At 47.5% G+C, this 23,260-nt stretch overlaps 3 protein-coding genes across 3 annotated transcripts; 2 read left to right on the top strand and 1 right to left on the bottom strand.

The window, feature by feature from the left end:
- Window positions 1-24: 24 nt before the first annotated feature.
- LOC110557371 (SLC35A4 upstream open reading frame protein) lies at window positions 25-2,153 on the top strand. The gene is made up of 3 exons (XM_021651711.2): window positions 25-167; window positions 1,074-1,172; window positions 1,786-2,153. The coding sequence occupies exons 1-3, from the start codon at window positions 153-155 to the stop codon at window positions 1,981-1,983; spliced, it is 312 nt and encodes a 103-aa protein (XP_021507386.1). The 5' UTR covers window positions 25-152; the 3' UTR covers window positions 1,984-2,153.
- Window positions 2,154-2,309: 156 nt separating this feature from the next.
- On the top strand, window positions 2,310-4,089 carry Slc35a4 (solute carrier family 35 member A4). The gene has a single exon (XM_060377421.1). It carries the CDS (start codon window positions 2,376-2,378, stop codon window positions 3,348-3,350), a length of 975 nt encoding a protein of 324 aa, XP_060233404.1. The 5' UTR covers window positions 2,310-2,375; the 3' UTR covers window positions 3,351-4,089.
- Window positions 4,090-5,524: 1,435 nt separating this feature from the next.
- On the bottom strand, window positions 5,525-22,798 carry LOC110557370 (uncharacterized). The gene is made up of 18 exons (XM_060377424.1): window positions 22,344-22,798; window positions 19,029-19,107; window positions 15,186-15,458; window positions 14,758-14,843; window positions 14,640-14,687; window positions 14,377-14,496; window positions 13,608-13,685; window positions 13,263-13,345; window positions 12,661-12,747; window positions 12,476-12,589; window positions 11,356-11,492; window positions 9,325-9,533; window positions 9,176-9,253; window positions 8,634-8,691; window positions 7,736-7,806; window positions 7,183-7,344; window positions 5,951-6,109; window positions 5,525-5,872 (listed from the first exon to the last, which is right to left on the bottom strand). The coding sequence occupies exons 3-18, from the start codon at window positions 15,322-15,324 to the stop codon at window positions 5,630-5,632; spliced, it is 1,872 nt and encodes a 623-aa protein (XP_060233407.1). The 5' UTR covers window positions 15,325-15,458; window positions 19,029-19,107; window positions 22,344-22,798; the 3' UTR covers window positions 5,525-5,629.
- Between the last annotated feature and the right edge of the window lie 462 nt (window positions 22,799-23,260).

Below are 23,260 nucleotides of genomic sequence, written 5' to 3'. Positions count from 1 at the left end.
ATCTGCGATGACAGCCATCAACAACTTAGGAAGAGGCCCCGCCTTCTCCCGTAATGCCCCGGAAGTGCCTCTACCCTCAGTAAAGATGGACAGAGCCTTTGGCATGGGGAGGCGGGGCTGCGCATGCGCAACGAGTCCTGCGGGGGGGGAAGATGGCGGATGACAAGGTGAGTTGAAAGCGTGGACTGCTTCAGTCGGCGTGGTCTTCACATTCCTTAACCCTTTTACTTTTGAACAGAGACGACAGGGATAACTTGTTTTGTTTTTGTTTTGTCTGGGTTCCTGCCAACCGCTTCAACAGTAAGGGCTTGGGACGAGGGCCTACCTATCCTTCTGCGGACCGACACGGTGCCAAATGTGTACTCTCTTAACATTCCTCATTCGGGCCGGTTCCCTAGCCCCTGAAGTCCTCTCTACAGAGACAGCGTTTCCAGTCCACCCTTACCACCACCTTCATTCAAACACTTCTTGCTCGCTCGTTGACTTTCATTCTTACACGCGACCACACTGAGTCTTTTAGCCACACTCTTGCTCACAGTTACTCTCTCACATATGCATGAAATTCTCGTTCAGTTTGAAATGGCCTAAGCATATAGCAGATTAACCTTGAATTGTACAGGGAACTGCTTCAACCCATTATTCCCAGTTGGGTCTGGAAGTCCAGCATCATCCACAGGTTTACCAATAATCTGCCAGTTTCTCTGTCAGCTACTGGGACACAGCAGTTAAAGCAGACTAGGAGCTGTTTTCAGCTTGTACTTCAGTCAGTAGTAATTTTTTTTTTCCCCTGAAAGGTAAATGGAGGTTCCTCTGTTTGCCATGATTCTGTAGCAGTCATTATCGGTTCTTGATGCACATTCGCCTGTCGCCTCCCTGTCCCCGTGTGAATGCCTCGCTTCTCAGTGTCCGTCTTCCTTTACCACTGCCGTCTCAGGAAGGTTTTGTAGGAAGAGATTTATTTGGTTCTTTCCGTCATCCCTCCCACAGCTCACCTAGTTCCTAGCCTCTGATAAAATTGAGCAGGGCCTGGGAATGGGTCAAGTCTGCTGGAGCCAGCCTCTCCCTTGTCCTAGGATTCTCTGCCCAAGCTTAAGGACCTGACGTTTCTCAAGAACCAGCTGGAGCGCCTACAGCAGCGTGTGGAGGACGAAGTCAACAGTGGTGTGGGCCAGGTAGGGGCGCCATTGCTCTTGGGAATGTTGAATAGGAGGCAGAGTCTTATTTTAGCAAATGGACATTGAGGGCCCAAGAAAAGTCTCCCTGAAAAAATAGCACTTGAACTGGTTATCGTGGCTAATACAAGTTCAAGGCCAACCTGCTCTACCTGGAGAACTGTAGACCAGCCTACACACAAGGCCAATGCTACACACAAGAGAGTGGGACTGGGGGTGAATATTTCAGGTACTGCACGGACAAAGCCTTGGTGATAAGCAGTGTTAGGAACACAAAACAGGAGTGAGGTGGTTAATTTATAGTTATTAGAGACTATACTATGAAGTGAAACTGGAGAAACGGAAGGGGCTCAAGTTCTTTGGAAGCCTCGGTGGCATTCTGGCTGACTGGGGTTCTGGTTAGATGCCTCTGAACCTAGGATTCTGTTATTGTGTGACTGGGACTCCTACATTCTTTTTCTAGCCCCAGAACTTTTGAGCTAATCTTTGGAGAAAAGGGCACAGCTGTGAGCAGTGAGGAGGAACAGGTGGTCGAATGCGCTAAGCTGAGCTTGAATTCCTAGGCAGAGAAAGGGAGAGCACACCTGATTTCCTTCTGTGTTTGTCCCTGCAGGATGGCTCACTCTTGTCCTCCCCATTCCTCAAGGGATTCCTGGCAGGCTATGTGGTGGCCAAACTGAGGGCATCAGCAGTATTGGGCTTTGCAGTGGGCACTTGCACTGGCATCTATGCAGCTCAGGCATATGCTGTACCCAATGTGGAGAAGACACTGAAGAACTACTTTAAGTCACTACGAAAGGGGCCTGACTAGACCCTTTGGGGAAAGCAGGATGGGCATGTTGGGCCTGCAGGTAGAGACCTTTCCGTCACTGACCCTCTACCTGACCTCCCTTGCTATTGTTCATTTGCTGTCTCCCCCTCTTCTGCCCTTTGCGTCCTTGCTTTTGTTCCTACATAGAATAGACAGTGGTTTTTCAGCCTGCCCCTTACACTCCTTTCCCCCCTAATGCCATCGGACTGGCCCCAAAACCATGGGTCATGAGCTCCCTCGTCAAGACCTAACTGTGGAATGTGCAGCTGACTCTGACCCTCAGTATTCTCTCTGGTGATGTACCACAATTCCACACTCAATTGCCTACAAATGTGTAGCAGTCCCTTTATCCCTTGCTAGCTACACAGGCCACCGAGGGCCTCGTATGGGCCATGAGTGTGGAAGATGGGGGTATGCCAGGCCTAGCCCGTCCAAGACAGGCTCGCTGGACCCTGATGCTTTTCCTGTCCACTGCCATGTATGGTGCCCATGCACCATTCTTAGCACTGTGCCATGTGGATGGCCGAGTGCCCTTCCGACCCTCCTCAGCTGTGTTACTTACTGAGCTGACCAAGCTACTATTGTGCGCCTTCTCCCTCCTAGTAGGCTGGCAAACGTGGCCCCAGGGCACAGCACCCTGGCGCCAGGCCGCACCTTTTGCATTGTCAGCCCTGCTCTATGGCGCCAACAACAACCTGGTGATCTATCTGCAGCGTTACATGGACCCCAGCACCTATCAGGTGCTGAGCAATCTCAAGATTGGAAGCACAGCTCTGTTGTACTGCCTCTGTCTTGGGCATCGCCTCTCTGCACGTCAGGGGTTGGCATTGCTGCTGCTGATGGCTGCAGGAGCCTGCTATGCATCCGGTGGCTTTCAGGATCCTACGAACACCCTTCCTGGGCCCCCATCAGCACCTGGCGCCCGTCCCATGCCCTTGCATATCACTCCACTGGGACTTCTGCTCCTCAGCTTATACTGCCTCATCTCCGGCTTGTCATCGGTGTACACAGAGCTGATCATGAAGCGACAGCGTTTGCCCTTGGCTCTCCAGAACCTCTTCCTCTACACATTTGGAGTGATTCTGAACCTTGGACTGTATGCTAGCAGTGGCCCAGGTCCGGGCTTCCTAGAAGGTTTTTCTGGATGGGCAGTGCTTGTGGTGCTGAACCAGGCTGTGAATGGACTGCTCATGTCAGCAGTCATGAAGCATGGCAGCAGCATCACGCGCCTCTTCATCGTGTCCTGCTCGTTGGTGGTCAACGCTGTGCTTTCAGCAGTGCTGCTACAGCTGCAGCTCACAGTTGTCTTTTTCCTGGCCACACTGCTCATTGGCCTGGCTGTGTGCTTGTACTATGGTAGCCCCTAAGTCCTTGACCACCTCCACTCTCACTTGTGGCTGTGTAGATTAGATGCAACCACTGGAGCCACCTGCCCTCTCCCTACCCCCACCCCCTCAGCAGTAACAAGTGCCTTGTAAGAAAAGCTAGGGTGGCCAGGTTAGGATGTTCAGGTCGGGGAGAGTTACCCTGAGGAGACATTATAGAGAGTGCGCTTGAGTGCACCCCTGTACACCTTCATATTAAAGAAAAAGATCTGGGCAGCCTGTCCTTGAGGAACCCCGCCTTGTCCTGCATGAACATGGCTGCTTCAAGTGAAGTTTTACTCTCCGTGCCTGCTGTGGTCATCCCTGAAGACACCCTGCCCCGAAGCTTGGTGCTGGCTGCTCCGGCCCAGCATGCCTTCCACATAAGAGATACCTAGTTTGCCCTCCACAGTACTGTTGCCCTTCCCAGCCGTTGTTCTGGAAAGGTCAGAAGGGGCTGGGGCTTGACTCATCTCAGGGAACATCGCCCGTAGGCCCTGACTTAAGCCTACACTCCTGATCCCTGTGCTAACTTGAGAGCCCTGTGGAAGCCCGCTTCACCTCTAAGACACTTGGGAGGTGCTGTTCTTCCCACTCTTGCCCCTTCCTAGTGGTATCCCAGCTTCCAGTAACTTGGAAGGGCTCTGCAGAGGTACAGAAAACATAGAAAATCAGTGTCTAACTCCTTAAGCAATAAGGTCTTAATAAAGTGTTCTAGGGTGTAGGGTGCCTCCTACAACCATTTTATTGTCCCGTGGCGTCTCTGTTTCATGGCTCTCCTCAAACATGATTTTCCCAGGTTTCCTAGAGTCGAGAGGAGGAGAAAGTGATTCTCCCAGCTGTGTCAGTGGTAGCTCTTTTGTGAGCTCCACGGACTTCACCCTGTCTTGACCAGTTACGGTGGGGTAGGCACACCTGTGAGCCCAGCCCTCCAGGAGGTAGAGCGGGAAGAGCTTAGGTTTAAGGTAAGGCTGAGCTGCTTAGTGAGACCCTGTCTGAGGGAAAGAAGCATGGAGAAGCTGTGGTGCTGTAAACTTGTAACTACTTGGGAGACAGAGGCAGAAGGATCAAGAGTGCAAATGGAGCTGCCTTAGTGGTTAAGACTGTATGCTGCTCTTGTAGAGGACTCAAGTTCAATTCCCAGACAGCCACCCATAACTCCATCTCCAGGGGGATCTGAACCTCTGGCCTCCATGGCAGTCATATACCCACCCACAAACACATAATTTGTTTGAAAGGGAAAGGCCACCTAGGCTACATTAGAGCCGGTCTCAAGAAGAAAATGAAGACAGATTATAGTTCAGTGGTCAAGCACTTGCCTGCAAGTGCAAGGCCCTGTGTTTGATCCCCAGCACTAAAGAACTCATTCTGAACTCATTCTGTAGACCAGGCTAGCCTCAAACTCAGCCAACTGCTTGCCTCTGCCTCCCTGAGTGCTGAGATTAAAGGTTTGTGCCACATGCCCAGGCTTAATTTTTTTTTAATCCCCTTAAAATCTAAGGAATTTAGAGATTCTTGGGACTAAAAAGCACTCTGCCCAGCAGAACAAATTAGGCTAGAAAACACTCAAGGCCACAAATGTGTCTTGAGGCAGGGCTTCAGATCATAGTCCAGGATAGCCTGGCATAAATTATGTAGCCCAGGTTGGCCTCAAATTGGAGTGGAGTGCAGTTTATGGGCTGCACTCATGGCATACCCACCCACTGTTTTGATCTTATTTCTTCTGGTTTTGTCACACTGATGATACCTATAGGCATCTGTCTTTTGAAATCCTGGCCAGAGGATCTCAAGCCAGGTTGACCCTGCTTTCGTGGTATAACACTGGGTGGGCTTTTCAAAACAAGAGCTGGTTTTCCTGGTGCCAGCCTATAACCCCAGCACTCTGAAGTTGGAGGCAAGAGAGCCAGTAATTCAAGGTCATCCTTAGTTATAAGCAACTGTATGAAACCCTGTCTGAAAAAATGAAAACTGCAGGGTTAGAGTTGTATTTCAGAGATGGAGAAGAAACTTGGTGTGCAGAGGTCCTGGGTTCCGTCCCTGACACAGGAGGAAGAGAACTATTCCTCTGCTACTTAGCTGACTGCCCTTGGGCTTTTACTAGGATAGGTTATCGCTGAAATGAGGGTCAAATGACACAAGGCAAAGCTGAAAAAGCAAAATGAAATAACAGGTATTGGGACTTAGTGAAACTGGTACAAGGCAACATGGTTAGGGGTGGTAGTAATTAGCTGTAATGAGAGCCATCTTGGTTGGTATGCCCCACCTTCTCCCTTCTGGGGCCCTCATGAATGAGGACAAGGGAAAGTAGCCCCAAAGTATTCCTGACCAGGTTTCTCTCTGGGCAGGACTCCAGCATGGCTGGCCCTGCCTGCACTCTGCTCAAGCTGCTGATTCTGGGCCTGGAGTTCCTGGTTCTTTAAGGCCAGATCAATGGTGTCTTGGAGGACAGCAGCCAGCAGACTTCGGTGATGATGTTCTGTAGCCACAGCCTTCTCCTCCCACAGCCCCTGCCAGGCTTGGAATACCTGTGTCCAGATTCAGAGGTGCCTGTTGGTCCATTAGCCTTGGCACCAACTTGAGGCCTGCCCTCTGTCTCCACTGACCTGCAGCAAGTGGCATGTCCGAGCTCGGGTCACCTGTACATACAAGTCATAGAGGGCCACCAGATCTTGCTCTGCCATGTTCCTTTCTGCCTGCAGGGCTTCTACCTGAAGTTTTAGCACCATCTGCTCCTTCTGCTGTGTCTCTTTCTCCTCACAAGCCTGCAAAGGTAAGTTGTACCTTTTGGTGAGTGCCACCTCTGTGCAAGGCTTTGTGCTACATCATGCATATGATCTTATTTCATCCCTAGCAACTGTATGATGAAGTTTCGCTGTTACAGATTTGTAAACAGTTCATCAGGAAACTGATCAAATTGACCAAATTCTCATGGCTACTGTGGTACAGAGCTGAAGTGGCTCAGACTTTCATTAGTTCCCTATCCTCACTAGAGTGAAATCCAAACTCTGCCATATATGTGACCCTGTCTCTCTAACCTTGCCTCTGATGACACACTTGCTAGGTAGGCTCTAAACAGAGAGAACAAGCTGTGGTCCCAATTTTGCTGCTGTTTCCCTCTGCTGTGCTTAAACTTTTGCCCTATCTGAAAACATGTTCTCACCGCACACACAATTTTTTGTTTGCTTGTTTTTGTTTTTGTTTATTTATTTGTTTGTTTGCAGGGAGAGAATGGGAATGAAACAGGGTCATCTTTATATGCCAGGCTAACCTTGGACTGTCCTGCCTGGGCTTCCTGCGTGCTGAGAGGCCTGTACCACTGTACCTGGCCACATGTTTTCCTTTGTTTGTTTAATTGATTGGTTTTTGGTTTTTTGACATAGAGTTTCTCTCTGTAACTTAGCTGTCTTGGAATTCACTCTGTAGAACAGTCTGGCCTTGAGCTCAGAGAACTGCCTGCCTCTACCTCCCAAGTGCTACCTTTAAAGGCATGCACCACCACTGCCTGCCACGTGTTTTATTTCTTAAACAGTTTACTGAGTACCCTCAAGGAGCTGATTGCAGTGAACTCCTGAGCTGACTCTAGTTTTCCTTTGAGTCTCTCTTCAGACCCAAAATCCTCTGATCTAGCCCAACCTGGGTAAAGTGGCCCTCATTGTTCCCACCTGCCTATGGCTGCCCATCATAGCAAATAACACTGAATATGGCCTCTTCTGTGTCCCATGAGGCTGAGAAGAGTGTGGTGTGCACATGGACCAATCTATTATGAGTGAGTCTAGATCCTTGCCAGTGTCTGGCCTAGGCACAAGGAGATTCAAGCTCCATCCTTCTTCCTCACCTCTTCTGCCACCATCCCTTTGGTCTCTTTACAGGCCACTTTCTCCTGGTATTCCAAACGTTTCAGCTCTTTCTGGAGCCGAATCCTGTGTTCCTCTCGAAGTCTCTGCCTCCGGGCCTGGGCCAGAAAGAACTGCAGGGCCACGTCTGGGGCCTGAAGGACCTAAATGGCATCATTTGAGATTTTGTCAGAATGCAGGCTATGCATACATTTAGAACACAGATGGCAACCTTTCCAGCAGAACTTATTGTCACGGCTATTCCCAGAATCTAATTGGCCTGGGAGAGTCCATATACTGAGCAGGGACTAAGGAGGCTGCGGGGAGAGAGAGGAGATACTCTCTGCTGATGGGTACGGAGTAGTGTCAGGGTCCCATGACTATAATCTATCCCAGTAGGATAGCAGCTGCTCCCCATGATCCTCCCTAGGAGATGCAGGGAGACTTTAGGTCCTTGTTGGCAGAAGCTTCAATTCTCCCTAATATCAGCACAGGGCTTGGGGACCCCTTATTCCCCCGAGTTTTCTGTTTTGGGGGTATGTGAAGCGTTATTACCTGTTCCTTGGAGCTCCTGAGAAGATGCTTTTGGTGGAGCCCAGACCCTAGAAATCCTCTTATTTCTGCCTCTAGAGAAAATGTCATTAGTCACATCAAAGTGTAAACACACACACACACTTTGTAGAGCAGATGAACAACATAATGCAAATAAATCCCAGAGAAGCAACACACTTTTTGAAAAAGAAGAGGAGGAAGTGGGGGAGGAGGAAGATAACAAGAATAAGAACAATAACATGAAGAAGTAGCTAACAAGTCTAATCCCCTAATCCTAGGTCAGTAAAAATCAGTTGTGAGTATGCAACTGTAAAGGGGAAAAGAGGACAGGCATGGTGACACATGCACATAATCCCAGCACTCCAGAGGCAGAAGTAATAGGATCTCTTTGAGTTCAAGGCCAGCCATGGCTATATAGTGAGACCCTGTCTCAAAAAGATTAATTAATTAATTAAAATTTAAAAAAAAATACTTTAAAGCAAGAAAAGAGAAGAGAAAGGAAGGGACTGGGTTCAAACATGCTACAGCAACTCCTGGAAGAGAGGGTCCCCTTTTGGATAAGAAAGGCTTTTGCCTAAAGCAGAGGCTCTCAACCTGTGGGTTGAGATCCCTCTGAGGGGCCAAGGGCACTTTCACAGGGGTCTCCCAAGACCATAAGAAAATACAGATGTTGCCATTATGATTCATAACAGTAGCAAAGTTATGAAGTTGCAACAAAAATAATTTTATGGTTGGGGGTCAACACAGCATGAGGAACAGTATTAAAGGGTTTAAAGGGTCACAGCATTGAGAAGGTTGAGAAGCACTGGACTCTAAAGGGATCAAAGCATCATATTCCAGAACCTGGAGTGAGATTGTCTATGACCCTGGGCCACTCACATTTTTTTTTCAGTTTGCTCACCTGATGATTGAGCGGAGTGTCTTCCCTGCTTACAGTAGTTCAGTGGCTTGCCTTCAACCTTCAAGAGACAGTCCGAATGCCTTAGTAGACTTACAAAGCCTGTGTGCCTTGGCTGCCTCCATCTCCGGTCCATTTCTGACTCTTTCTCCATCTCTATTCTCTATCACATTAAGTTGCTTGCAGTTCCCCAGAGATATCAACTCTATGCTGGTCTCAGTTTCCGCCTAGAATGTACTTCACTGTCTTTATAAACCCCCATCAGAAGCCAGTTTCTATGAAATCTTACTTTCCTCTTTTTTCAAGGCATATTGATGCTACAAAGAGTCAGGTGTTGACAAGCCTTTAAGAGCGTTGACCATGGCAGTGTAACTGTTTATTTTCAGACTAAACTTTACCAGGGGCTAACATGGTTCTGTACCCAGTATGTGGTGCATGGCCAATAAATGTTTGGGAATCAATAAGTAAGTGGAATATTCTGTAAACAACAAAGAGGAAAGGTGGGCATATATGGTGCCCCCAAGAGTTTGGATAAGAAAAGGTACCTGTGGTTCAGGGAGCTCCATAGACTCAGCTCTAGCCCCTTTGGGCACATGGCTTCTTGGGGCCCAGGCTTTTACCACCTAGGAGGAAAAGACTCAAGTGGGTACTGGCCACTTATGCCACAAGTATTGCCAGATTTCATCTTGCTCACCTGTAGCTCCCAAATGGCTCTTCCTAGTTGGTTCAACCCACCGTCTGTCAAGGTGTCTCCAAGGAGGCCTAAACGCAGCGTCTTCAGAGTGGCCCTTCGGGCCCTTATCTCCTCTGCTGCATTCCACAGGGTGGGCCTCACCTCTTTCAATTGCACCCTCTTTCGTGCGGCCCCCAACAGAGCACTCTGGAGCAAACTTGAGGAGCTACCTTGAAAGAGACAACACAGTAGACTATTCTTTCCTGAACTGCACAGCACACTGGCTGTAATACTCTAACTTTCTGTCAAGAACTGTTTATCAAAATACCTAATTCTTGCCAGGTCTGGTGGCTGAGGCATAATAGCAAGTTCAAGGCCTGGTTTTGCAACTCAGTGTGCCCATCTCAAAATAAAAAGTCAAAGAGACTAGGGATGTAGCACAGTGGTAGACGTGTGCCTAGTATGTGTTGGGGTCCTGGGTTCAGTGCCTAGTCTAAAGCATCACCATCATCATCACCACCACCATCATATTCATTGTCACCTACTAATCAAAATGTTTGATTTTCACTGTGCTTGATGGCCCTGTGCTCAGGCTGCTTTTGGATTTATCTTTTTATCCACAGCAACTCCAAGCCATCTGCCACTAAAAAACTGCACCATTAATCAAAACATAAAGCTAACCCATAGATAAACATATGTCTGCCCTCCCTGTAGACATGTTTTTATCAATAGGTTAGTTTTTGTTGTTGTTCTATGTATATGGATGCTTTGCTGGCATGTACATGTGTAGACCAGAAAAGGGCATCAGATCCCATGGGACTACAGTCATAGATGGTTGTGAGCCACCATGTGGTTGCTGGGAATTGAACTCAGGACCTTTAGAAGAACAGCCGCTGCTCTTAGCCACTGAGCCATCTCTCCAGCCCCTACAGGTTTTGTATTCTGAGTAATATCTTGAGGGTATGAAATGTTCTAGCTTGCCTTCTTTCACTGAGCTTGGGACAGGGGGAGGTCTAAGGACTCCTGGCCAAATGAATGTTGGTTGTAGAGACAGAGGATCAGGCTTTTTTTTTTTTTTTTAATTCAATGGAAATTTTCAAACATATACAAATATAGGAAACCAATCTACTTAGTTAAAACTGGAGAGTTTTAACTACTGCTCTCCCCCAGATGTTGGGAATCAACTCTAAGGCCTTAAGCATGCTAGGCAAATGCTTTACTGACAAGCTGTCCTCCAGCCATTCAGTGTTGTTGTTTTTCAGCCTTTCTTCCTCCCCATCCCCCCAGTTTGAGACTGTCTGGCTATGTAACTCACTCTGACCTTGAATTTGCAGTTGGGATTACAGGTGTGTGCCTCAATACTCAGCTTCATTGCTATTGTTGTCTACTCTATATCCACCACTGTAACCCCCCCCCAGTAGCTTCAGAGACCTCATTTGTAAAGGGTATGTGAAAAATACAAATGTGTTTTCTCCTCTGTGTTCCTTTCTTCATCTACAAATTAGGTCTGTCTCTCTCTCATTTGTGAATTAGATCTGCATTCTGGGATGTGGCTGCCTGCTCCTGCAATCCCAGTACTTGGGATGCTAAGGCAGGCAGATTTCCAGGAGTTCAAGGCCGGCTTGGACTACTTGACACCCTGTTGAGGAGAAAAGGTGTTAAAATGCTTGGTAAAGATCCTGATGTGGGGGTCAACAACTGTAACCTCGTACTCAGGAAGCTAAGACAGAAAGATGCTATGTTCTAGCTAGCCTGGACTACACATATACTTCAAAAACAGCCTGGGCTGCATAGGGCGGCCCTGTCCCAAAAGGGGGAGAGGAAAAAAGTTTGGTAGGTCTTTGAAAATTTCTGAGGTTAAGGGGTTCAGGCTGGTTTTACTATTAGCTTTGCCCTTGGGTCTTCTGATAATGGCATGTTGGCCACAACAGAACCTTCCTTAATGCTGACCCACCCAGAGAATCAGGCTCTTGGTCTCTCTCTGGACTGGTTGAGTAATAGCATGAAGCAAGCCTAAGCTTTCCAAAGGACCCCACCCCAACTCTCAGTCACCTTGCGGGTCCAGACGAAGAAGTAAACTACTGTAGCTGTTTCCCTCCAGGAGCCAGGAGACAATCCAGGGCAGAGAGCCCTCCACCTCTTCCTCAGCAGCAGCTTCACCAGCCAGCACTCGCAGCAGGGGGCAGTCTCTGCCAGAGGGAGGGAAGAGAGTAACACTAGCCAGAATCACCCAACCAAGTCTATTATTACAACTTTTTTTTTTTTTTCTAACCATGAGAGGTTAATACTTGCTGCTCTTGCAGAGGACCCAGGTTCAGTTTCCAGCATCTACATCAGGTGCTTCAAGACTGCCTATAACAGCCAGGTGTGGTGGCATCCAACTGTAATCCCATCACTCAGGGAAGCATACAACTGTGATCCCATCACAGAGGCAGGAGGATCTCTGTGAGTTTGAGGCCAACCTAGTCTACAAAGTGAGTCCAGGACAGCCAAGGCTACACAGAGAAACCCTGTCTCAAAAACAAAAACAAACAAACTGCCTATAATTCCAATTCTAGAGGATTCAATATCCTCTTCTGGCCTCCGTGGGCACTGGACATATGTAGTGCACATATAGACAAGCAGACACATACACATGAATAAAATAACTCTTAAAAAAGAATCTTGCGGGCTGGAGAGATGGCTCAGAGGTTAAGAACATTCATCGTTCTTCCAAAGGTCCTGAGTTCAATTCTCAGCAACCACATGGTGGCTCATAACCATCTATAGTAAGATCTGGTGTGCAGGCAGAATGTTGTATAAATAATAAATAAATCTTAAAAAAAGAAAAAATTGTTTAAAAAAAGATTCTTGCACAATAAAAGAAAGAAGAAACCTTAGAATATTCTGACATTTTGTTTACTTTCCCCCTTTTGTTTCTATTTTGTTTTTAGACACTTCTGAATTTGGCAATCTTTGCACAGTACTACATATTTTACAAACTGGCCTGAAATAATTATTTGCTGTGACTACTTGAAGTCTTCATTATTTTTGAACATTGAGGGAAGGGGGTGTGAAGATGGGCTGGCTACTCGGGGATTTTCCAGTCTCAGCTTTGAACATCTAGATTTACATCCATACTTTGGCCTCCACCTCACTTCCCAGTGTAACCACAAGGCCCCTTCAGACTTACGGGTCTCCTGGAAGCTGCATGATCCTCAGGGTACCCCGCCACAGTTGCTGGGTCTCAGGCCCAGGGCAGGACATGGTAAGGGTGAGCAGAGAACAGGCCCTGCAGAGGACATGGCTGACTCAGGAATGAAACCGAGAGTCATGCAGGAACTGGGAGTAGATGGGTGACAGGTGTCTTGACCTCACCTGCCTTCACTCACAGCAGCCTTTAGGTACAGCTCAGAGGCAGCTTGGGCATCAGACACTTCTACTTCACTGGCATCTTTGACAACCCTGAAGGAAGGGGGGCTTGAACACAGCCTTTAGCCCCTGTGCTGTGCAGCAGCCTCTAATGTCTCTGTATGCTTGTGTCTATGGCAATGTCCATAGCACACAAGAGTCATCCCAAAGGCTTGGGCTCAGTAGACCTCCTTAAAATTCTCTTCCCCCCCTTTTTTGTTTTTCTCCTGTGGCCCCCCAGGAAGGGAAACAGGTTAGTTGGGACCATATCCAAGTTGTGGGGAAAATGCTCAGAGGGGTGTTTGGAAACACTCAGTGTGATGCCGGCCTTATTCAGGCCATGAAGGTGGGGCTGAGAGTTGAAATATGTTTGATATGAGGGCAATAAGATGTATAGGTGTGGGATGAAAGAAAGAGGGTGGAGAGGGGGCTCTGGGGAGTCCATCTAGGCCCCAGAAGCATGACTCCAAGCTCAGGGCTTCATTCTGGGATGGCAGAGTAAAAACTTGCCACAGCTTAGCATGAAGTTATCGTTAAGCACCCCTGTCCCATTGGGCCTGGACACTTACAAGCCCAGAGGGGCCACATCCAGTACTGGCAGGTCCTCCAGACATGGGGAGAGCAGGTCCCGAGTCTGCCCACTGGAGCTAATCTGGGATCACACAAAGACAATTGCCACAAGCAAAGCCTTTTCACTCCTGTAGGTCCATGGACTAAGTGAGGTCAAGAAGTCAGCTGTTGACAGAGGCAAGCCCCAGCTAGAGTAGCAGAGTGGGGCTGGACCCATCTCTCTTTTCACTCTCTATAAGCCTCAAGGTGTTTCTGTGGTGTCACTTAACTCTGCCTTCCAAGTTTCCCCTACCCACAAACTCCCACCCCCATGCTTGCCCCCACCCTCAGTCCCACAGCCTCACCTGCACCAAACTGAGAGTACAAAGCACAGGACCAGAGCTGCAGAGAGGCAGAGCTTCCTCAAACAGCATCTGTAGGACCTAAAGTGGAAAGAGGAGCTCAGTGTGTGCTCCCCGCCCCTCACCCCATCCCCTGAAGACAGACAAGCAAGCAGGTGTCTTCAGCTCGCCTCACTGTTGCTGGGCAGGGGTGTGGTTAGGTTCTGAGGCAGCCATTTTTATTTGAGGGATTTTAGGGGTGGGATAGGGTGGGGTGGGGGTGTTTGGTTTTTGTTTTAGTTTGGTTTTTGGTTTGTTTTCTAGAGACAGAGTTTCTCTAGCTAGCCCTGGTAGCTCCTTCTGTAGACCAGGCTGGCCTCAAACTCAGATATCCGCCTTTCTCTGCCTCCGGAGTACTGGGATTGATTAAAGGCCTGCTCCACCACTACCCGGCAGAGTTGAGGGTTTGTTTGTTTGTTTGTTTGTTTGTTTGTTTGTTTTTTAATTAAACCCTCACAGTAAAGCTTTCAAGTGTAGTGTCAGTGGTGTTACCAAAAGTGTGGAAGTTAGAGCCCCTGGGGACCTGATCTGTGTGTGCCACTTCTCCCCGACTGGTTCATCCATGATCCATTGCATTCCATCTTGTCTTCTCAGCTGCATGAAGCGGCCTTGGTAAAATGTTCTTTAAGGACCACAGGGTGCTGTGGGAGGCCTAACCTGTCCCTAGTCTGGCTTGGATGAGCAGGCAAAGATTTCCTAATACTTGAACATCAGGATGTCCGTGGCACCTCACCTGAGGCACAAAGCGGGGTGCCTCCGTTTCCCGGCCCTGGAGCAGCAGGGCTATATTGTACCCTTGGGCCACGTAGGCCAGCATAGGTTGGATTTGTGTCAACATCTCCTGCTCTGCTTCCTGTAGAAACACACAGGTACATCCCCCTGCATCAAGTGACCTGTCACAGCCTGCCCTGAGCAAAAAGAAGCCAGTCAGAGGCCCTAGATGCAGAAGCCTGAGAGCTTCCATTCTCCTCCCATCCCTTTCTTCGAACCTCCTACCTGAGTCGCACCAGGGCCCAGCACTGAGTCAAAGGTGAGGTGGTGTTCCTGTGGACACCAGCAGGGTCAGCAGTGGCATTTGTCATCTTCCCCTCTCCCCTCCTCCCACACCTTCTACCTGGGGCTCCAGAGTGCCCGGCTGACGCAGGTGAAGGCTCTTGGATCCATCCAAAAGAAGTGTGGGGCCATGGGTCTCCTTGGAGCCTGAGAGAAGTGGGCTCCATGTCAGTTTTCATGAGAGAAGATGAGCTTGGGAGGTTCCCTTCACCCCCACCTCCAACCTGAACTGGCTTAGTCCCACCTCTTTCAGAAGGCTCTGCTGGCTGCCCTCCTTCAGGCCTTCTTTTCTTCTTTTTAATGCAATTTGGGGAATTAAACCCGGGATCTCTCACATACTGGGGAGGCAATCTACCACTAAACTATGTTCCCAGGTCTTTTTCTCATTTTTAGACAAGTTTACACAGTGCTGTGAATCAAACCCAGGACTTCATGCATGCTAGACAAGCAACATGAGCTACACCCTCAGACCCCCTCCAGGCTTCTTACCTGATCCCTGGCCCGGCTCCACTTCCACCACCACGATCAGTTTGGCAGGTGGGATGGGAGAGACAGCATGAGCCCCTGAAGGGCACAGAGCTGCCTGAGCCACAGCGGCCCCTGTGCTCACCACCTTCCCAGGCTCCATGGCTTCTGAGCTTCTCAAATTCCCCTTAATAATTCATGTCTCTCCTCTGTGGGCCCAGGGGTGGGGTGGTCAGTGACTCCGGAAGGTTCCTTCTTAGAGGGCATGACACTTTCTTTGGTGTGGTTATTCCTCCCCTTTTATGAAAAAGTTCAGACATAATGCAGCAGTGGAGAAAACGGTATAATGGGCTCTCGGGTGACCAGCATCATCAGTTCCCAACTTCTGGCCTGTGTTTTTGAGACAGAGTTTCTCTTTCTAACCTTGGTTGTTCTGAAACTCACTCTGTAGCCCAGGCTGTCCTCGAACTCAGAGATCTACCTGCCTCTGCCTCTGCCTCCTGGGAGCTAGGGTTAAAGGTGTGAGCCACCACCGCCCAGCTTTGAAATGATCCTTTAACACTCTACTTCATAACTATTTCAATATATATTTCTTAGGGTTTTTTTTTCCTTTTGTTCTTTTTTGGGACGGTGTCTTATATAGCCCAGGCTGGCCTCAAACTATACAGCTGAGGCTGGCCCTGAATTCCTGATCCTGCCACTTCTACCTCCCAAGTCCTAGGCTTATAGACATGTGCTACTGTATGTATTTCTAAAAGATAGCTATTATTTATTTTAATGTCAGATTTTTGATATGCTATAATTCATATGACCTATAATTTATCCTCTGTATATGGGGGGGGAAGGGATGGGGGCCAGGAGATGATGGCAGGTGTCTTCCTCAATTGCTTATTCACCTTTTTCTTTCTTTCCTTGTTAGTTAGTGTATTAGTTACTTTTCTGTCACTGTGATAAAATACCGTGACCAGAAACAAGGTCTATTATCGTCATGGTGAGAGGAGGGCTGCCTGCAGGCAAGCATGGTTCTGGAGAAGTAGCATCCCCCCTCCTCCAACAAGGCCACACATCCTGCTCCTTCCCAACAGTCCACAAAGCGGGAAACTAGCATTCAAACATATGAGCCTGTGGGGCCAACCTCATCCAAAGCACCACAGTCTCTCTGTATAGCCCTGGCTAGCCTGACATTCACAGGGTTTACCTAGAGCCTAGCATGGATCCACGCCTTTTTCCTTCTGAGAGCTGAGCAATGATCTCCTTAGGCCTCTGTTGCCAACTCCCTGGAACTGAGTAGAATTCCACAGGAAGGCACATCATCTCCCACAAGGCTGCACTCACCTCAGACACCAGACTCAAGCGCAGTGTCCCTGAGCCTTCTCTGTCCCACCTAGCTGCTTGTACCTCAGTGTTTCCATGACACTCCCATACCTCATAGAACCTCTGCTGTGAAAGCCCTATGCTTGCTGCATCCAACAGAAATTTTTCTTTAATTTTTTTTTCGATTTTTGAGACGGGTTTCTCTGTGTAACCCTGGCTGTCCTCAAACTCACTTTGTAGACCAGACTACCCTCTAACTCAGAGAAGCCCCTGCCACTGCCTCCTGAGTGCTGGGATCAAAGGTGTGGGCCAGCACTGCCTGGCTTTCTTTTTTAATGTCTAGAATAGATTTGTTTATTTTTATTGTATGTGTATGAGTGTTTAGTCTGTCTGCATGTATATACATCATGTGTTCCTGGCACCTTTGGAGGCTATGAGAGGGCATTAGATTCCCTGGAACTGGAGTTATAGTCATGAGCCACCTGTGAACCTTGGAACAGAACCTGGATCTTCTGCAAAAACAGCTATGCTCATAGTCACTGAGCCATCTCTCCAGCCCCCAGCCACCAACTTTCTGACACCAGCTGAATGTTCTACAACTGAATGCTTGGGTTGTTGTTGTTTTTAAAGATATATTATTGCCAGAGACAGTCTCTGTTCCCATTACTAGGGAACCCACTTGGACACTGAGCTGCCATGAATGGTATCTCCATGAATGGTCCTTGGTTGGAGTATCAGCCTCAGAAAAGACCCCTGTGGTCAGATTTTTTGGTTTTGTTGCTCTCCTTGTGGAGAGCCTGTCCTCTCCAGGTTTTACTATCTCCCACTTCTTTCATAAGATTCCCTGCACTCTGGGCTATACGTCTCAGCATCTGCTTTGATACCCTGCAGGGTGGTGTCTCTGATATGAACGGATTGGCCTGCTCTTTGATCACCTCTCTCTCAGGGGGATGCAGCCTTATCAGGCCACAGAGGAAGACAATGCAGCCATTCCTGATGAGACCTGATAGATTAGGATTAGAAGGAAGGAGAGGAGGACCTCCTCTATCAGTGGACTGGGGGAGGGGACTACAGCTGGGATACAAAGTGAATAAACTGTAATTAATAAAAATAAAATAAAATAGACTTTGAAAACAAAAGGATATATTATTGCTGTGTAGTTTTGGTTGGTCTAGAACTCACTTCCCACCTCCATCCTGTGAAGACTGGCTGGGATCATAGATGTTTGCCAGCATGCCTAACCCTATAATAATATTTAATTTGGACACTGACTACCTGAAGTTAATGACAAAGCTCACAAATTTAAATGCAAAGTTCGCAACAAATTGCCTTAACTTAGATGCCAGCCACAATGAGTTTCCCAGGGTTTCTACACTTCTGACTTCAGGGTCAATAACCCATTAGAGGGACTGGAAGTGTATCTTGGCACCAATACACGGCACCAGCAGTGATAATAACGAAAGCTGGGTGATGGCTCATCGTTAACAATGCTTGCTGCCTGTCCTTTGACAGGGTTTCTCTGTGCTCTGTGTAGCCCTGGCCATCCTGGGTTCACTTTGTAGACCAGGTTGGCCTTGAACTCACGGAGATCCACCTGCCCCTGAGTGCTGAGATCACAGGCGTGTGCGCCTGCTGCCTTTACTTAAGCAAGTATTTTATAGTTAACTTTATTTCCTTATTTTAAAGATTCATTTTTATGTGTATGATTGTGTTACCTGCATGTTTATCTACATGTGTGTGCCCACTGTTCATGGAGGCCAAAGCAGGGTATCAGATCCCCTGGAACGAGAGTTATGGATGGCTGTCAGCCACCATATGGGTGCTGTGAACTGAACCTAGGACCTTTACAAGGGCATCAGGTTTCAGCCCCAACAACTGTTTTGACTGCTTCAATTCTCTATCACACCATCACTTTAAAGAGAATGTGCAGCGTGACATGTCCACTAGACTTAGCTCTTTGCCCCTATTGTGTGCTGTAAAATTTGATTTTTGGTCAAAAAAATTTTTTTAATAAAAGAAAAAAAAGGAAAGGGAAGGAAAAAAAGAAAGAAAAAGAAAGAGAGAAAAGGTAACTCGATGGCTGGGCAGTGGTCACACACACCTCTACTCCAGCACTTGAGAGGCAGAGGCAGGCAGATCTCTGAGCTCGAGGGCAGCTGCCTTTTGTGTTTCAACCAATTGTTGGTATTTTGAGTAGTAAAATTTGTAGATTTTTTTTTTTACACTGAATATGTAAAACCCAGCTGAAATAAGTGTCTGTTGCTCTCAGGATGTGACAGGGCAGGACACTGCAGAGGTTTCTCTAATCTTGTATTCTTGTTGAGGCCTTTTCAGATTTAACTAGAGTCTGAGCTCAATAGAGAATCCCTTGGAAAATTATCCAGCTGTATTCTAGGAACCCGAGGTCAAGCTAACTTACTTTGCTTCTGATAAACCGCCTGCTTCTGCAAAAAACCTCCCTTGCAGCTGCAGAGGGAGATACCAGGATACAGATTTTGCCTTTAAAAGCCTCTTGATCTAAATGCCCAGGGTTACACTTGGGTCCCCACATACCTGAGTGTAGTCACATCATCTGAAATAAAGACTTTCGATTGGCTATAAACTGTGTCTGAATGGTCATCTCTGGTCATCCCTGTAACAAGGACAAGAGTTATCCTCAAAGGGTGAAAGAATAGATGTCCATGCTGCCTCAGTGAGCTACTGTTACTGAAGGGGGTCTCAAGGTGCCCCACCATGCTGCGATGTCCAGGCTCATTGTGTCTTGAATATCGAATTGGACAAGATATGAAGTAGTAGTAAAAATACAGATTTATTAAAGTAAGAGGAAAAAAATCACGGATCATCCTGAAAGATAGGAACAGGCTGTAGCAAGTGTTCTTTTCTGTGTTTCCTTTAATGAATTTAGCTTAATGGAAGTAAAACAGAGTACATTATGGTTACATGAGGATGGGGAGGAATCTGCTTGAAGTCTCTGGACACCACAGAAACAAGAATTCCAGCACAACTAGCAATTGCCTGCATCTCCATGCCCAGTGGTGCACCTACATTGCTCCGGAATCTCATCAGAAATTCTGCTTACATCAAAGAACACGGACTAAACCCTCCTACAGCCCACTGACCTCCTGTTACCTTATCTATCCAGCGCTCTGCCATAGCCACCCTGTAATCTCACTCACAGCAAGAGAGAGTGGAAGGATCCTAGCAACCTCATGAGATGTAACTTGAGAGCTAACAAAATGATATGTGTGGCCACTGCTAACAGTTCACTGTGACTCCCCCTTGAGGAACTTGGGTTATGTGACCACACTTGGGCTACTTCTTAGCTTCCTCCTGTTCTTTAGGAAGCGTGTGACTATGTCTTTCTGAGCATCTCATTCCTCCTAAACCTCCTGCTCAAGCTTCTAACCCTGAATCAAACCAGAGAGACTTTAAATTCTTTGCTGCTTCGAAGCCACCAGTCTGGTTTGGCCTGAGTCAAGATCTCTGAAAGATCAGAAGTATTCTACGGGCCATTGAGGGTGACAAGCTAGAACTTGGTCCTTATCCCATCACTGCCCATAGAGGTAGAGGTAGATCTCTACCCAAGGGAATCAGATGCGTTTTTTACCTTGATTGACTGATGGGCTGTTATATAACTTTGGACAATCTGTGTGTATTTGGACATATATTCCATATATTTTAAAGACATAATACACTCACTCATAGTGTAGAAACTGGTCATATGAGTGCTCCATGGTGTGGTTAGGGTAGGGTTTCATTGTAGAGATGAGAGAGAACAGCCAGGAACATCCGAAGGAGTCAAGAGGAGAAAGAGAAAGGAGCAGACTGAACATGGCCAGCAGACTGGACCTGGCTGTGGCTATCTGAGAGAGAGAATAGTAGAGGGTAGAGATAGAGAAGGCACAGTGCGAACAGTGAGACTTGTGTCGGGGGCATTAAATATACAACAAGTAGCCAGGCAGTGGTTCTGCCACCTTTAGTTCCAGCACTCAGAAGACCGAGGCAGGTAGACTACTGAGTTCAAGGCCAACCTGGTTTACAGAGCAAGTTCCAGGACGGCCAGGGCTGTACAGAAAAACCCTGTCTCAGGAAACAAACAGATAAATATATAACAAGTACTCGTAAGCATGAGGGATCCTGGAGGCTAGCATGGGCCTTAATTGCTGAGGGGTACCACAGGTTATGTTGATTGGAGAGCCAAAGGTTCTTTTTGCAGGAGGTAAGGAAAACGACTCCTTAGGAACTCTGGCTTTTCTCTAACCACCAGAAATCCTCCTGTAACGCAGGCTGAGCTCATTTCTGGATATTTGGATTGCCTTTCAGAGTTTGGGGAACTGAAGTTTCCTTTGGACTTGACAATACAAACAAGAGACTGCAAATAGGGGTTTCCCTTTGACTGTTTCTAGGCCAGACTCCCACAGTGTTTGTGCCCAAAGTTAACTCAGCCTTGTTAATTCTCTCAAAACAGGAAGTGCGTGACCCTAAATGACTCACTGGTAGGGAGTTGCTGGGTTTTGACTAGCCAGAAGAGGCCCACATATTTTTCAAAGGAGAGTAGCCCCAGGGCTCAGGGCTGTTTCTTTGCTTGCCAATCTCTCTACAGCCACTCATTTCATGCTCCTAAGTAGTCACCTCAAGTGAACCGTGTTGGGAAATTTTAGAACCTTGCTCTCCTGGGCTTCCTTCTACTTTCTACATTCTACTTTAAATTTTATTTTATTTCATATTCATATATATTGATGTTTTGCTTGCATGTATGCCTGCGTGAGGGTGTCAGATCTCCTGGAACTGGAGTTGTGAGTTGTGGACAGTTGTGAGCTGCCATGTAGGTAAGGAAATTGAACCTGGGTCGTCTGGAGGAGCAGCCAGTGCTCTTCATTGCTGAACCATCTCTCCACCCCCTCTACATTCTACTTTAATCTTTCAGAATTAAACACAGAGAGTTCCTTAGAGGCATTCCTTTGTCTGTTTGTTTAAGTTTGTTTTTGTTTTTGTTTTGAGACAGGTTTCTGATGGCTATTCAGGGCAGACTCCTTTCGTTTACTTTGTAGACTTTGTAAACTTTGTATACTTTACAGGAAAATGTCTTGGTCCCTGCTGGGGAGCCCAGCTTGGCTGCTTCAAGTTTTGCCTCTGGGCTCCCCCTACCTCTTTCCCTGGGTACTCCTTCTTCAGCGCTTCAGCTCCCCTGGATGCCACCCCATGTTCCCTGAAAGGGGCACTTAGATCTTCAGGCTATGTTGCTGGCCTCTCTACACCTCTGGACAGCAACATCTCAGGACTCCAGAGCAGGTGAGGCTAAATTTCCAAACCTCTGGACCTGAGATTAGACACCTGCAGAAATTGAGCCACTGAAGCCACAGAGAAAGCAGTGGCGCCTGAGGCCTCAGTTATAGCTGGCAGAGAACTCAGGGTGAGGGAGGCATGTTTAACTGGAGCTACTCTGTGAGTTCAGGTGCCAATGTATAAACTGGTCAGCCATTCCTCTGAGGCAGTGAACCTTACATAGTATGACACTTCCAGCCAGGGACCAGAAATAGAAATTTGACCCATTAGTATATGTTTAATTAAGGAAAGTTGTTTTGTTTAGTTTAGAGTTCAAGCTTGTGTAAACCCCGAATGGCATGAGTTAATAGCATCTCCCCCATACCTCTCTAACTGTCAAACTGGCAGTGCCAGCCTCTGTCACAAGGATCATCTGCAGTCCCTACCTGGGACCCCTCCCAGATTTATGCTACTTTTAGGTGGAAAGGTTGAACAAAAACCCACCAGTCCCTAAGCTTCCCCTAAACTCAGGACTTGAAATCCCACCAATCCTCACTTGGGCAAACTCTGCCCTAGAAAGCTCTGCCCCCTAAATAATCCTACCTTAAGGCTGGGTTTGTGCAGTTCTCTGGGGTCTTCTCCTGGAAGCAGAGCTGGCCACTGCTGAATTTGTTCTTCCTCTCCTGGATTTGTCCCTCCAGTAAATGCTATTTAAGAGATTTACTGCTTAGTGGGCCTCTGTCATTGGAAGAAGCCAAGAAGCTCAGAAGAGAAGGAGCAGAGAAGGAGTGGAGCTCAGGCTACTAAGCATCTTAGTTCTTCAGGGGTTGGGGTAACTCTCCCCTGGGAACTGCAGTGTCGCTGCTGAGGAGGTCTCCAGTCAGAGCCGTGTGGTTTCTGGGCTCCCATGTCTCAGGATACCCTTTCCTTTCCTGGACAGCTTCCCAGCTGATCAGGAAGGCCAACTGTTTCTCTATGTAGACCAGGCTGTCCAGAAGAATTCATAGAGATAAACCTGCCTCTGCCTCTTGAGTGATGGGATTAAAGCTGTGAGTCACTGAAATCTATTTTGAAACGGAGTCTTCTTCCCGTGTTGCTCAGGCTTTCATGGAACCTGCTTTGTAGCCTAGGTTGGTCTCAAGCTTGACATCATCCCACCTCATGTACCCTGGCAGGGGTTTGCTTTTAATAGGCTAGCTCTTCACTCTTCTTCACTGTCTGATCTCAGGAGCAGGCCATATTTTCAGTCAGGAGTCAATAAAAATCAAATGTAGGAGCAAACAGTTCAGCCCTCTGAGTTGATGCTGAATGCGCACCTTGGAAGTGCTGTTACAAACCAGCAGCCCTTTGCTGGACTGAGTTCATGACCAGGTGGCAATTGAACCTGGTGACATCTTAATCCCAATTTCAATTTTAAAGAACGAAAAAGGAAACTTTTATTTATTTATTTATTTTAGAGAACATGGTGCGTACAGTCTTCTCGCAATTTGTGGTCTTACACAAACCATTTTTCTTTTGTT

The sequence above is a fragment of the Meriones unguiculatus genome, chromosome 2, assembly GCF_030254825.1.
Source record: "Meriones unguiculatus strain TT.TT164.6M chromosome 2, Bangor_MerUng_6.1, whole genome shotgun sequence".
NCBI lineage: Eukaryota > Metazoa > Chordata > Mammalia > Rodentia > Muridae > Meriones > Meriones unguiculatus.
This window is presented reverse-complemented; position numbering and strand designations above follow the sequence as displayed.

Bases quoted from the DNA above. Each gene is read 5' to 3' on its own strand.
- LOC110557371 (XM_021651711.2), top strand. The intron at 1,173-1,785 runs GTAGGGGCGCCA...TTGTCCCTGCAG, and splicing joins TCAACAGTGGTGTGGGCCAG to GATGGCTCACTCTTGTCCTC.
- LOC110557370 (XM_060377424.1), bottom strand. From the start codon at position 15,324: ATGGAGCCTGGGAAGGTGGTGAGCACAGGGGCCGCTGTGGCTCAGGCA. The intron at 14,844-15,185 runs GTAAGAAGCCTG...CACTTCTCTCAG, and splicing joins GGAGCCGGGCCAGGGATCAG to GCTCCAAGGAGACCCATGGC. The intron at 14,497-14,639 runs GTAGGAGGTTCG...GTGTTTCTACAG, and splicing joins TGGGCCCTGGTGCGACTCAG to GAAGCAGAGCAGGAGATGTT.
- Slc35a4 (XM_060377421.1), top strand. From the start codon at position 2,376: ATGAGTGTGGAAGATGGGGGTATGCCAGGCCTAGCCCGTCCAAGACAG.